Here is a 12057-nt window from a genome sequence, read left to right as displayed (position 1 = left end):
AAAATTTACTATCTTAACCATTTTTTATTGTACAGTTTCATTGACCTGTTGTGCAACCATCACCACTATCTATCCCCATAATTCATCCTGTAAAACGGAAACTCTACATGTATTAAACACTAACTCCCCGTTCTCCCTCAGCCCCTGGCAACTACCATTATACATTCTGTCTTTATGATTTTCACTACTCTTAAGTACCTCATATAAGTGGAATCATCTGATATTTGTCTTTTTGTGACTGGCTTATTTCATTTAGCATAATGTCCTCAAGGTTCATCCATGCTGTAGCAGATGTCAGAATTTCTTTCCTTTTTTTTTTTTTTAAAAAATATTTATTTATTTATTTGGCTGTGTCAGGTCTTAGTTGCAGCACATGGGATCTTCATTGCTGCATGCAGGATCCTCAGTTACGGCATGCGGGATCTTTAGTTGCGGCATGTGGGCTCTTAGTTGCAGCATGCGGGGTCTAGTTCCCTGACCAGGGATCAAACCTGGGCCCCCTGCATTGGGAGCTCAGAGTCTCAACCACTGGACCACCAGGGAAGTCCCCCCCCTTTTTTTTTTAAGAATTTCTTAACTTTTTAAGGCTGAATAATATTCCAATTATGTACAGACCATATTCTGCTTATCCATTCAACTGCCAATGGACACCTGGGTCGCTTCCATGTTTTAGCTATCGTGAATAATGCTGCTATGAACATGGGGGTAACAGGTATCTCTCCAGGACCCTGTTTCCAATTCTCTTGAGTATATACCCAGAAGTAGAACTGCTGGATCATATGATAATTCATTTTAATTTTTTGAGGAACCACTGTATTGTTTTACACAGCAACTGTACCATTTTACATTTCCACCAGCAGTGCACAAGAATTTCAATTTCTTCACATCTTTGCCAACACTTGCTGTTTTCTGGTTTTTTGATAGTAGTCATCCTAATGGCTGTGAGGTGGTATCTCAGTGTACATTTTTTTTAATAAATGCTGTGTTTTTTTCCAAGAGAAACACTTTATTTATTTCTTAATTTTTGGCTTTGTTGGATCTTCGTTGCTGTGCGCAGGCTTTCTCTAGTCGCGGTAAGTGGGGGCTACTCTTCGTTGCGGTGCGTGGGCTTCTCCTTGCGGTGGCTTCTCTTGTTGTGGAGCACAGGCTCTAGACACCTGGGCTTCAGCAGTTGTGGCTCGCGGGCTCTAGAGCACAGGCTCAGTAGTTGTGGCGCCTGGGCTTAGTTGCTCCACAGCACGTGGGATCTTCCCAGACCAGGGCTTGAACCTGTGTCCCCTGTATAGGCAGGCGGACTCTTTTTCTTTTATTTATTTTTTACATCTTTATTGGAGTATAATTGCTTTACAATGGTGTGTTAGTTTCTGCTTTATAACAAAGTGAATCAGTTACACATATACATATGTTCCCATATGTCTTCCCTCTTGCATCTCCCTCCCTCCCACCCTCCCTATCCCACCCCTCTAGGTGGTCACAAAGCACCGAGTTGATCTCCCTGTGCTATGCAGCTGCTTCCCACTAGCTAGCTATTTTACGTTTGGTAGTGTATATATGTCCATGCCACTCTCTCACTTCATCCCAGCTTACCCTTCCCCCTCCTCATATCGTCAAGTCCATTCTCTAGTAGGTCTGGCAGGTGGATTCTTAACCACTGCGCCACCAGGGAAGTCCCACTCTCACTGTACTTTTTTTTTTTTTTTTTTTTTTTTTTTTTGTGTGCGGGGGCCTCCCCCTTTTGGGGCCCCCTTTTTTTTTTTTGTGGTACGCAGGTCTCTCACTGTTGTGGCCTCTCCCATTGTGGAGCACAGGCTCCAGACGCACAGGGTCAGTGGCCATGGCTCACGGGCCCAGCCACTCCGTGGCATGTGGGATCTTCCCAGACCGGGGCATGAACCTGCGTCCCCTGCATCGGCAGGCAGACTCTCAACCACTGTGCCACCAGGGAAGCCCTCACTGTACTTTTGATTTGTATTTTCCTAATGATTAGTGATACTGAGCATCTTTTCGTGGGCTCATTGGCCATTCGTATTATCTTCTTTGGAGAAATGTCTATTCAAGTCCTTTGCCCAGTTTTTAATCAGGTTGTTTGCTTTTTTGTTGTTGAATTTTAGGAGTTCTCTAAATATTCTGGATATTAATCCCTCATCAGATATATGATTGGCAAATATTCTCTCCCATTCTATAGGTTGACTTTTTACTCTGTTGATAATGTCTTTTGACACACAGGTTACTGCTATCTTTTGCAGCAACAAAAGTAATATGAGGGACTTCCCTGGTGGTCCAGTGGGTAACACTCGTGTTCCCAATGCAGGGGGCCTGGGTTCAATCCCTGATCAGGGAACTAGATCCCGCATGCGTACCACAACTAAGAGTTTGCATGCCGCAACTAAGACCCAGAGCAGCCTAAATAAATATTTAAAAAAATAATAATAATATCAAAATCCCAACAACTTAGCAGATAGATAAATGCAGCAACCTTGTTAGGCCACAGTACACAAAATAAAGGAGGGCTCAGAGACGTCCGACATTAAGGAGAAAGCCAAGGAAACTTCGGTTTTCTCATTTCAGCGTGCATTTAACCCTGGACCTGGGTGAGCTGTGCTACAATATATTCTTCTGGTCCAAGGGACGCTGAGTGACAGCTCATGGCTGGTCTGGGCAGCCTCCCCCTGCTACTAGTGGGACAAGTCATGCAAGTTTCCTGCTGTGTATGGGGCAGATCAGTTAAGGAAGTACTCTGTAAGCAGGCAGATCAATATTTTGGTCACTTGGTTGTGGGGTCTTGAAGAAATCGGGATATATTTAATACGAAGGAATAAGTTACTTACTTGCCGGCCATCCTGCCCCACATTTGTTTGACCTCTTACGACAGTTCGAATGCTGTCATCCAGTCTCCTAGCAAAAAAAGTTAAAGGATACAAATCATTAAAATATCTCGATTCCTTCAAGATGAAAAGACAACCCTCAAAACGGGAGAAAATATTTGCAAACGAATCAATGAACAAAGGATTAATCTTCAAAATATATAAACAGCTCACTTGTACCGGTTTGCAGGGCAGAAACTGAGACACAGATGTAGAGAACAAACATATGGACATCAAGGGGGGAAAGTGGTGGGGGTGAGGGTGGTGGTGTGATGAACTGGGAGATTGGGATTGACATGTATACACTGATGTGTATAAAAGGGATGACTAATAAGAACCTGCTGTATAAAAAAATAAATAAAATTCAAAAATTAAAAAAAAAAAATCTCGATTCCAGGTTGACCAAAAGAAAAAAAGCTGGGATTCCCTGGTGGCACAGTGGTTAAGAATCCGCCTGCCAATGCAGGGGATATGGATTTCATCCCTGGTCCGGGAAGATCCCACATGCCGCGGAGCAACTAAGCCCATGCACCACAACTAGTGAGCCTGTGCTCTAGAGCCCACGAGCCACAACTACAGAGCCCGCGTGCCACAACTAATGAAGCCCACGCACCTAGAGCCCGTGCTCTGCAACAAGAGAAGCCACAGCAATGAGAAGCCCGTGCACCGCAACGAAGAGTAGCTCCCGCTCGCTGCAACTAGAGAAAGCCCATGTGCAGCAATGAAAACCCAACTCAGCCAAAACTAAATTAATTAATTTTTTAAAAAGTTAGTAACATATCCATCAATGTTTTCAGATTGCAGCTACTTATTCACAAGAAAAAACAAAGATGTCTGGATGAGTGAGGCCTTGGACCTCAGTGAGGAGGCAGCGACAGTAGTGTAGAAGCCAAGCCCAGCACAGACTGATGAGCCACCTTTGTTATTTTTTAAAAGGCTATTTTCACTTAATGTTCAGAGCCATTCAAAAGGACCAATGTAACTTTTAGTATTTGTCATGGAGTAAACCAGAAATGACAAAGTTGCTGAAACTTTCTGGGAACAAGCCAGAGAATTGAAAGTAGCCCACACAAAATCCTTCCTCAGTAACATCCTAGGAACCTTCAAAGGGATGAGGAGCAGGTGCTATATGAAATCCATGCCTCGTCACCTGGGCCCTGATCTGCAGGGGGCGGATCTGTGGCCCCCACTTCCTCTTTCTCCTGCAGCTTAACAGGGGCCATTTAATGGCATCTCAACCCGAGAATTTTATGTCAGTTTATGTCATTTATGTCATTTTTCATTTGAAGAACCGTTAAAGGTATGGTGAGAGAAAGCTGAAAATAACTGACTTGCAAGTGATTTTCATTTTTGTTGTTGTTTTGGGATTTTTTTGGCCACGCCGTGCCACGCAGCATGTGGAACCTTAGTTCCCCAACTAAGGATCAAACCCGCGCCCCCTGCATTGGAAGCATGGAATCTTTTTTTTTTTTAACATCTTTATTGGAGTATAATTGCTTTACAATGGTGTGTTAGTTTCTGCTGTATAACAAAGTGAATCAGCTATACATATACATATATCCCCATATCTCCTCCCTCTTGCATCTCCCTCCCACCCTCCCTATCCCACCCCTCTAGGTGGTCAAAAAGCACAGAGCTGATCTCCCTGTGCTATGCGGCTGCTTCCCGCTAGCTATCTGTCTTACATTTGGTGGTATATATAAGTCCATGCCACTCTCTCACTTTGTCCCAGCTTATCCTTCCCCGTCCCCATGTCCTCAAGTCCATTCTCTCCATCTGCGTCTTTATTCCTGTCCTGCCCCTAGGTTCTTCAGAACCAATTTTTTAATATATTCCATATATATGTGTTAGCATACGGTATTTGTTTTTCTCTTTCTGACTTACTTCACTCTGTATGACAGACCCTAGGTCCAACCACCTCACTACAAATAACTCAATTTCGTTTCTTCTTATGGCTGAGTAATATTCCATTGTATATATGTGCCACATCTTCTTTATCCACATTCATCTGTTGATGGACACTTAGGTTGGGAAGCACGGAGTCTTAACCACTGGACAGCGAGGGAAGCCCCTCGCAAGTGATTTTTGGATCATGGGGGAATTTTCATTTTCTGTGCAAACCTTATAAAACTTAGCGGTCTCTACTACCGCTGTTACAGCTAAAGTCCACCGAAACAATCAACAGGCTTCTTTGTATTTATTTATTTTTGACTACATAGGGTCTTCATTGCTGTGCGCAGGCTTTCTCTAGTTGCGGTGAGCAGGGGCTACTCTCCGTTGTGGTGCGTGGGCTTCTCAGTGTGGTGGCTTCTCTCGTTGCGGAGCACAGGCTCTAGGCACACAGGCTTCAGTAGTTGTTGCACATGGGCTCAGCAGTTGTGGCACACGGGCTTAGTTGCTCTGCAGCATGTGGGATCTTCCTAGACCAGGGCTCAAACCTGTGTCCCCTGCATTGGCAGGCAGATTCTTAACCACTGCACCAACAGGGAAGTCCCTTCTTTGTACTTTTTAAGGCACCCAACTGAACAAAACATTAAAGGCAGAGGTCTTCACCTAAAAACCCAAAGGTTGTCAGGGAAAAAAAAATCATCTCCTGGATTCAAAATGAAGGCTTCTCCTCATCACAAGTTAAAAAACAACAACAACAAAAAAACTATATTTAAAGTAATAACATCAACCATTACAATAATAATTACAACAAACTTTGAGTATCTACCATGTGTCAAAACTGGAAATTCAGACATGGATAAACCAGAATAAGGCTATTTGGCAGAAAGGACATCTGATGACCACCCTAGACATCCTAGATTAATCACAATGTTTAGTCCTGGGACACCACCCACACCAACCAGCAGATCTGACCACATTGTTAGCTGATACATGGCCAAGGGATATATAAGCCCAGCTTCATATCTAAGCCTTGGGAATACAAAAAAAAAAAAAGGGTAAATCTGCTAGGGAAATAAAGCCACTAAAAATGCAGCAGAAATGCTTTTGTCTCCTTTTATAATCAACTGTTTTGAACAGCCTGTTACAGATTCCTTCTTTTTTTTAAAATAAATAATTGAAGACTGATCAAAGAATCGAGTTCTTTGCCACAAGGCTCACATGGAAACCCAGAAAAAAAATACTGTTTTTAAAAAGATTACCATCTACAGCAAACTTGAGATTTTAGTGTTCTTACAGATAAGTGTGATCCAGAAAGTGATTAACTAAATGAACAGCATACTTTCATTAATTATTAATAATCACACGGTGTTACTTACCTTATTTTCAGTCTAATTTTGTTCACGACTTCATCGATGTTTGCCAGAGACTACAATAAAGAAGGAAACGTGCCAGCTATTATTTCACTTCCTGGAATTCCTCTTTCCAGAGAAATGATGAACTATAATGGCTATTTATGACATCTCAAAGAAACTAGGGCTTCCCTGGTGGCGCAGTGGTTGAGAATCTGCCTGCTAATGCAGGGGACACGGGTTCGAGCCCTGGTCTGGGAGGATCCCACATGCCGCGGAGCAACTAGGCCCGTGAGCCACAACTACTGAGCCTGTGCGTCTGGAGTCTGTGCTCCGCAACGAGAGGCCCTGATAGTGAGAGGCCTGCGCACCGCGATGAAGAGTGGCGCTGGCTTGCCACAACTAGAGAAAGCCCTCGCACAGAAACGAAGACCCAATACAGCAAAAATAAATAAATTCCTACCCCCAACATCTTCAAAAAAAAAAAAAAAAAAAGAAACTAATCACACGGTATGATACAATTTTCACTTAAATATATATATATATATAGGGAATTCCCTGGCGGTCCAGTGGTTAGGACTCCACGCTTCCACAGCAGGGGCATGGGTTCAATCCCTGGTCGGGGAACTAAGATCCCGCAAGCCTTGCAGTGCAGCCGGGGTGGGAGGGCGGAGGAAGTATAGCGGTAGTTGGCAACAACTGCAAAATTCAGCCTGGAATCTATTCTTCATAAATAAAGTTTATTGGAAAACAGCCATGTCCATTCGTTTACATATTATCGACAGCTGCCTTTGAGCTACAAAGACAGAATTGGGTAGCTGCAACAGAGACTGAATAATCCATAAAGCCTAAAATTACTATCTTTACAGGAAATTTCCTGACCCCTGGTATATAGGATCGTGACAAACTCGTACAACAAAATCCTCATAGCAACAAAAATGAATGAACGATTACAACAGACAACAACATGGATGAATCTTACTAACATGATGTTGCGTGCGCACACACACACATATGCACAAACCAGACACAAGAGCATATACTGTATGACTGCATTTATAGTATTTCAAAAGTGAGTGAAACTATTCTCCTGCATTAGAAGTCAGGATAGTGGTTAACTCTGGGGGAGGTAGTGACTGGGAGAGGCAAGAAGGGGCTACTTTATTAATGTTTTATTTCTTGGTCTGGGTGGTGGTTACCTGGCTTTACTCATTTGGTGAAAATTCATCAAGTTGTACATTTTGGATCTGTATACTCCTCCACATTATGTTAAACGTCAATAAATAAATACCTCTGTTTTTTTTCTAAGTGTCTAGGTCCATTAGAAAAAAGCCTGGAAGGATAAACACTAGTACTTAGAGTCTATATTAGTAGCTGTAACCTATGAAATCAGTAGCAGTAGTTGTAATCTATGAAGAAGAGGGATTTTAAGTTTTTCTTCTTTTTGCCTATGAGTATTTTCTAATTGCTCTATATTGACAATGCACTGCTATTGCAATTATAATACAGCTATTTCTATTTTTAAGACAATGACAATAAAAACAAATGGACTAGTACCAATTTAGTGAGCTGAAAACATGAGGAAAGGGTGCCCCCTAATGGAATAGAGATGGTACAATTTTATAGCACCATTTTAACTGAAGTTTTCAAAATATAATTTTGTTAAGTCCTCTTTCCCTCTCTCCCGATAGATACTTTACCTCAGAAGGAATTGGGGGTGATGCAGGAATTGTGCTTATAAATTGCTACCGGCAACCTGTGCTGGCAGGAAGAGGCAGGAGCCTTCCAGGCACAGGTCTGATAAGAGAACCAGGTCACACATAAAACAAGATGAAACCTTGCCATTTACGACAAGATGGATGGACCTTGAGGGTATCAAGTGAAATAAATCAGACGGAGAAGCACAAATACTGTATGATTTCACTCATATGTGAAATATAGAAAACAAATAAACAAACAAAAATACAAAATAAATGAACAAGGGCTTCCCTGGTGGTGCAGTGGTTAAGAATCCACCTGCCAATGCAGGGGACACGGGTTCGAGCCCTGGTCTGGGAAGATCCCACATGCCACGGAGCAACTAAGCCCCTGTGCCACAGCTACAATGCAACTACTGCAATGTCCATGAGGTATATAGATGGATTTTGCCCAAGATTTAGCAATAGTTGAAAGAAACTGTAAATCATGCCCTTACTTTCTATTACCTTTTAATTAAGGTCCATGAGAATCTGGGTTGGAAAATGGTATAAATCTGGGGTTGGGGAAATAAAGGTACCCCTGTATCATAAATTTCCTGAATTACCTAAGAAACTTCCCTATACATCACCATGGATGTGGGGACATAATTAGACAAGACATATAACTGAATCTGTGGAACAACAAATGTCTTATGCTACCTTCAGTAGTTTAAAATCAAAAACCCACAAAAACTTATCAGGAAGAAGGGAGAACCTGGTGGTTCCCTATATACATAATTTTCAAATCTAACAATTTGTTGTGGTGAGTTAGCTGTCTTGATAGGCTGGGGTAAATTAAATCTTTTTGTGGCTAAAACTGCTATCTTTATACCATTGCTTCCAAATTTCTATCTCCAGCTAATTCCTAGAATTCGTCTCTCATAGAAAATGATGAGCTCTTAGGAATCCCCTGGCGGTCCAGTGGTTAGGACTTGGCGCTTTCACTGCCAAGCGCCCCAGTTCAATCCCTGGTCGGGGACTAAGATCCTGCAAGCTGTACATGGTGCGGCCAAAAAAGAAAAAGATGAGTTCTAAAGGCTATCTGTGAAATCTCAGAAAAGACAATCACACAGTATGATACCATTTTTTCCAAATTTATTTTAAAAATCAGCATGTTCATCAGAAAAAGTTTGGAAAGATATATGCCAAAATATTAACAGTTATGGCAATGATGGGCTCCAGTCTCAAATATCCAACTATGTATTTCTACCTGGATGGCCCAAATATGTTCAAAACTGAGCTCACCTTTACACCCTACTTCTACCCTCCTTACCACTGAAACTGGCTCTTCCTCCTTACTCCCAGTACAGGATAAAGGGGCCAACACCACCCACAGTCTGCTGGGCTAGAAATCAAAGTTCTGAAATTTACATCTTGAAAGAGGAATAAAAGTAGCTTTCTAAATCCAGGCTTATCCTGCCTACCTCATTCTCATTTTTCCCCTATTACATTCGAAAAATCCTTTCTACTTCCCAATTTACTACAGAAAATTGGGGGTCGGGGGGCAACAGGACAGACGCTTTCAACCTAAGGGTACGATTTCTAATAATATGCTCACTATGCAGAGAATTCCACACTAACACAACAACAGTATTTGGTATTAGCTAGCCCTCCCCCCCCCCCAAAAAAGCTGGTTACAACGGAGTCTAACTTGAATTTAACTCTCACTTGCTTATCAAGGTCCCTTGGATTATGTAGTATAACACATAATACATCATTAACATTCAGGATGAGCCAGAAGCCACTGCAAGAAGGAAACTCTATACTTACTTGCTCTGTTGGGAACAGGGTGTTGATGTACTCCACAGCATTGAAATCTGCTCGATCTAGAGGATCCTGGCTTGGAAATACCTACATAAAGATAGAGAATTAAAAATCACCTATCTTTCTGCCTTGCTCTATGTATTATTTCTTTCCTCCCTATTGGTTGGTAAGTTTTTGGAAGGCAAAGACCGTAGCTTTTTTTCATTTTACGAGGCTTAACAACAACAGACGCACAATAAAATATCTGGTAAAGTAGATCTGTAATTTTCACCAACATCTGTAATTTTAACATCTTGGTAAAACTAACAGAATGTGCAACAGTGAAAAGTTCCAGATATCCACGAAATCCCAAGGACAAGGTAAAATAAGTGGGCACTGTACACTATCAGATTAAGCCAGCGGATGACATGGTTGTATTAAGGGAATCTTGATAACAGACTGATTATACACCATGTCTCAGCAGTAGAATTCACTATGCATCAAAGCGATTATTATACTCAGCGTCAGGAAGTGGAGAGCTGACATTTAGGAACTGTCCATCTCTTTTACAGAAGAAAGCAAGCCGCCTTCTGAGAAATATAGCTAACTCCCTTCAAATGTTGCAATTTGAAGAACATGTATCAAGGTGGGCTGCAAAGCAGTTAAGTGATCCCCTGGGTACTAGATTTCACCAGCTCAAGGCAGTTATTCTGGGAAGCAAATTCTTTTTTGAGGTCTGCTTATTGGAGAAACCTGTGCTAGAATTCAATCTTACTAAGAAATAGAAAAACCTGTGCTCTTCTAAAACCCTTGTCAAACAATAACTGACTGCATTATTTGTTTCTTCTATTGGAGCCCACTAGGTCCAAAGGGAATGAAATGTATGTCTCTGGGAATACCCTGGCAGTCCAGTGGTTAGGACTCGTGCTCTCACTGCGGGCAGCCCAGGTTCAATCCCTGGTAGGGGAACTAAGATCCCACAAGCCCTGAGGCAAGGCCAAACAAACAAACAAAAAACAAATGAAAAAAGAAACGTATGTCTCTTTCTGGCAGATGGAGGTGGGTGGGAAGCAGTGTGACTTGAACACCAAAACCTTTGCCTAATGGCCTGGCATCCTCAGGATCTGCCAGATGTGCTGTGAATGAGTAATCCAACCACTCCAAGGAAAACACATCTAGAAATCTATAAATGGGACAATACAAACAAATAACTTAGTACACTGGCAGACCCACAGTAAGTATTAATGGTCAATAAATATTAACTATCAGTAATAGAAGTAGTAATGTTTTACTTCAAAAAACTTCCCAGTGGTCATTAAGTATGGCTCACCTCTCCTTTTCCTAAATCCCCTACACCAACTTCTTTAAGGGAGATTTTTCTCCCTTTATCAGGAGCGATACCCTGTACAAGGGTCTAAATTGCTATTTCTAATATCATCACTCTTAAAAACTCCATACACTTGAAAAGAGAATTTAGTCACCTAAAGAATTCCTGCAGGGAAGAGAAGCCACCTGGGAATATTCTTCAACCTAACCCAAATTAATCAACAGCAGGAATTCTCAACTAAGTATGGTAAAGGTTTTTTTGTTTTTTGCTTTTAACCTTTGCCCCTCTGCTTTGCGATATGCTTCAAAAATAGAGGTTACCTCCTCCCCTCAATTCCGAGTCACTCACAAGGGGCTAGATGGAGAATCCGGAACACTGTGACACCAGCCTGATAAATGAATGAACAGCCTTGCAACCCCCAAAACCTGAGGTTGCTACCTATGAGGTCCCTTTTTCTAGGTGCATCCTTTCAGGAGACACAGTTCCTTTGCCCAAACCCACCAGGACGCCCCACCCTCCAAAGACAATCAAGGCCTAGAATAGATTCTCTCCCTCCTCTAGATTCAGAAACCCCTTCCCACCACCACCTCCCACCAAAACCTTTCCTTGCCCTTCTGCGCCTAGCTCCCACGTCTCCCACGAAGACCGCTTCCCCGGCGTCCCACCCCAGGTCCCACCCCCAGAGCTGCCCCAGCCTCCGCACTCTCCTCCCGTCGAGGGGCGGAACGCTCACCTGCTCGATGGCGAGCTGCACGTCGGGCGTGAGCTGCAGCACGGCTTCCAGCTCCTCCACGAACTCCAGTTCCTCCTCCTCCATCATCCTGCCGCCCAGCTCCCTCCCGGCGCCCACCCCTACCCCGAGCCGCACGTCCTGCAGCCACCCACGCCCCAGAACAGCAACCCTCCAGCGGCAGCGCTCCAGCCAGCCTGGGCTCTGTCACCCAGTCGGGCACTTCCGGGAAGCCAGGCACTTCCGGGATCCGGGGCATTCTGGGATAGCGGAGGACTGACCTCTGGTCCCAAGGAGGAGGTGTTTCTGTCACCTCCCGGAGTCTCCCTGGGCAGCCCTGTAGTCCGGCGGCCCCCACCTGCCCTCACCCCTCCTTAAGATGGTGGGGACCCGCTTCACCTCGCCGAAGGCGCCCTCC

At 43.3% G+C, this 12057-nt stretch overlaps 1 protein-coding gene across 1 annotated transcript in view; it reads right to left on the bottom strand.

Moving 5' to 3' along the window:
- VPS53 (VPS53 subunit of GARP complex) overlaps nucleotides 1-11772 on the bottom strand; it is a 132718-nt gene extending 120946 nt beyond the window's left edge. Inside the window, exons 1-4 of the mRNA XM_024736014.1 lie at nucleotides 11643-11772; nucleotides 9610-9690; nucleotides 6131-6180; nucleotides 2829-2895 (exon numbers count right to left, since the gene is read on the bottom strand). Of these exons, the coding sequence (XP_024591782.1) occupies nucleotides 2829-2895; nucleotides 6131-6180; nucleotides 9610-9690; nucleotides 11643-11729 (285 nt within the window). The 5' untranslated portion in view covers nucleotides 11730-11772. The remainder of the gene's footprint in view (nucleotides 1-2828; nucleotides 2896-6130; nucleotides 6181-9609; nucleotides 9691-11642) is intronic.
- Between the last annotated feature and the right edge of the window lie 285 nt (nucleotides 11773-12057).

This window comes from Neophocaena asiaeorientalis, unplaced genomic scaffold (genome assembly GCF_003031525.2).
Source record: "Neophocaena asiaeorientalis asiaeorientalis breed wild unplaced genomic scaffold, Neophocaena_asiaeorientalis_V1.1 scaffold129, whole genome shotgun sequence".
Taxonomy (NCBI): Eukaryota; Metazoa; Chordata; class Mammalia; order Artiodactyla; family Phocoenidae; genus Neophocaena; species Neophocaena asiaeorientalis.
Note: the sequence above shows the minus strand (reverse complement) of the source record. Positions and strands in the feature narration are given on the sequence as shown.